This window comes from Equus quagga, chromosome 17, assembly GCF_021613505.1.
Source record: "Equus quagga isolate Etosha38 chromosome 17, UCLA_HA_Equagga_1.0, whole genome shotgun sequence".
Taxonomy (NCBI): Eukaryota; Metazoa; Chordata; class Mammalia; order Perissodactyla; family Equidae; genus Equus; species Equus quagga.
Genome location: NC_060283.1, coordinates 9,161,471 through 9,164,565, shown reverse-complemented (window position 1 = coordinate 9,164,565; position 3,095 = coordinate 9,161,471). Strand labels below are relative to the sequence as shown.

At 48.2% G+C, this 3,095-nt stretch overlaps 1 protein-coding gene across 1 annotated transcript in view; it reads right to left on the bottom strand.

The window, feature by feature from the left end:
• Positions 1-214: 214 nt before the first annotated feature.
• Positions 215-3,095, bottom strand: part of LOC124229432 (solute carrier family 22 member 6-like) — a 19,168-nt gene continuing 16,287 nt past the window's right edge. The window contains 2 exon segments of the mRNA XM_046644644.1: positions 215-278; positions 590-793. Of these exon segments, the coding sequence (XP_046500600.1) occupies positions 215-278; positions 590-793 (268 nt within the window).

Here is a 3,095-nt window from a genome sequence, read left to right as displayed (position 1 = left end):
AAGGAGAGAAGCTGTGCATAGTTACTTTTAATGAAACAGTCTTGAGTGGGTCTGGCTAGGCGTGGGGGCCCTGGGGAAGTGTTTCTTGAAACTGTAGGCCAAGGAGAGGTCCCTCCTGTCCTCCCCTGGCTGCCGTCTCCCATTCCTCTTCTTGGTGTGGATGTCCCGGAGATGCAGGGGCTCCTTTCCTTCACTCTCTGCCCCTTCTCAGTCCTCAGGAAGCCTGGAGCGGGACCATCTGCTGCTCCTGCTGCTTCTGCCCCAATTTCTCTTTCCTACTACGGGGGAAGGAGAAGCAGGTTCGGGAGTAGAGGGAGGGGATCCTTTATAGGTGTCTGTGCTCAGCCGTCTCAGCTTATGTCCAAACCACCCACTGTTTCCAAGAGCCGAGAGACCCAGGGAGAATTTCAGGGGCTCCTGTGAGAACAAGGATTCTGGCCTCAGCTCCACCAGAGTTCAGCTGAATGGCCCTTGATAGGTCCCTGCTATCTCTTGGGTCTGGCCTGTTTTGTCAAACGGGGCTGGATCAAGGAGCTGTGAGCTCCTTATAACTCTGAGGGTGGGGAGGATAAGGGAGGGTGCAGCCCACCTTCTTTCCAGGTCTAGCACTGTGTTGGGCAGTGGCTGTCCTATAGTCTCTGGCAGGAGGACAATGATGGGGCAGACAGCCATAGGGACCGCTCCATAGAAGAAGAAAGGCAGGGAGGGGTGGAGCTCAGCGGTCATGCCCACCAGTGGGCTCACGATGCTGCCTGTGTTGGCCAACGTTCCTGACATGCTTTGACCTCTTTGCCTGTAGGGAGGAGGAGCACTTTGGTGAGGCCAGTGGGGCTTGTGGGTGCCCTAACTCTGCCTGCCACCAGTGCTTCCTCTTTTGACACTCCCTACAGGGACAAATGCTTGCACTTACCTTGGCTAAAAGGAAAGTGGGAAGCAAATGGCTTTGGAACCAGGAAGCCTGGGTTCCAGTCCCAGCTTGAGCCTGCTCTGTGACTGTGAACAAGTCCCCAGCAACCTATATCCCCCGAGCTCCAGACTACATATCCAACTTCCTACTTAGCATCTTCATTTGAATGTTTAAAAGCCCCCTCAAATTTTATGTGGTTGAGAAAATCTTCCTTGCTACCTCCAAGTCTGCTCCTCCCATAGAAATCCACATCCTGGCATATGGCACTTCTAACGACCCAGTGGCTCAGCCTCAAGCATCTAGTACTTACCCTTGATACCTCGTATTCCTTGTTTCCCCACATCCAAGATATGAATTTGGATGGCTCTTCCTCAAAAAACCCATTCAAAGTCAGTCCCCTTTTCTCCATCTCCATGACCACCGCCCAGTGGTTCAGACCAAGCCATTTTCATCTCTTGCTGGTCCGGTTGCAGTAGCCCCCTCACTAGTCTTCCCATTTCTACTCTTGGCCCTGGCCCTCTATCCCCAGCCTGTTCTCCAAGAGGAAGCCAAAATGTTCTTTTAGAACCATAACTCAGATCATTTCATGCTCTGCTTAAAACCATCCAGTGATGTCTTGTGGTACTAGAATACAATCTGACCTCCTCATGAATCCCTATGTGTTTGGTCCCTGCCTACCTCAGTTCTTATCTTGTGCCTGCCCTCCCTTGCCTCATTAAGGCCTCCAGGCTTATTGTTTATCTTTGATCTTTACCAGGAGACCTACTTGATTACCATGATCATCTTATCTAAAGTAGCTACTCAGTCACTCTCTTTCTCTACATTTTTTTTGACCTCAGGTGCAGATGGTCGAGTTAATCATAATCTCCAGTTCATGACCCTCTAGGATCATTTGCCCTTGTAATGCTTCCTTATTTTCCTTCCTTAATTATTTATTACTCTTTGTCACCATTACCACTCCTAATCCCCTTCCTGCCAAAGTCAACAATTCTCTCGTGTTTGATGTGCGCTCTTTTATTTGTATATGTTCTTGTAAAGTACGTATTGTTTTGTGTGCAAATATTTTCATTTACCTAAATGGAATAGGTTATAGATCTCATTCTATTTCTCATTTTGTTCAGCACTCTGTTTTGAAGATATTTCCACGCTGGTGTGTTTACCTGCTGCTGCATAGTATTCCACTGTGTGCATCTCTCCATAGTACACCTAAACATCTAGATTGCCACCACCACCACCCATGACCTCAAACCACACTGCAGTGAATGTCCTTGTCTATGAATCCATAGGGGCCTTTATGAGAAGTTCTCTGAGATACAGGCCCAGGAAGGGAATTGCTGGGTCACACTGTGTGTGTGTGTGTTTGTGTATGTGTGTGTGTATGCTGCCAGTTGCTCTCCAGAATGGCGTCACCAACTTTCATTCCCACCACCAGTGCATGTGGGCCATGTGGGATCCTGTATTCTCCTGTGGCCACCAAAACTTGGCATTATCCAGCTTTTTTAAGGTTGCCAGTTTAATGAGGGCAAAGTGATGATCTCATTCTTCATGTGGTTGCTAACCTTTTGGGTTTCCCTATCTGTAAAATGCCTGTTCATTTTCTTTGCCCATGTTTCTACTAGAGTTCCTTCTTTTTCTCACTGACTTGTACGAGTTTCACGTATATTCTTAATGTTAGAACTTGTCACTGTTAAATATTGCAAATACCTCCTCCCAATCTGTCGTCTGTCTTTTAAAATTGCCCAGGGCTAGCCCTGGTGACCTAGTGGTTAAGTTTCGTGTGCTCAGCTTTGGCAGCCTGGGTTTGGTTTTCAGGCATGGACCTATACCACTCATCTGTCAGTGGCTGTGCTGTGGTGGTGGCTCACATAGAAAAACAGGAAGGGGGACAACCCTGTGGCTTAGTGGTTAAGTTTGCACCAGGACTTCACTGGTTCGGATCCTGGGCGTGGACATAGTACTGCTCATCAAGCCATGCTGAGGCGGTGTCCCACACAGCAGAATCAGAAGGACCTACAAGTAGAATATACAACTATGTACTGGGGGGGGCTTTGGGGAGGAAAAGAAGAAGAAGAAGAAAAAGGAGGAGGAGGAGGAGGAGGAGGAGGAGGAGGAGGAGGTGGTGGAGAAGGAGAAGAAGAAGGAGAAGAAGAAGAAGAAGAAGAAGAAGAAGAAGAAGAAGAAGAAGAAG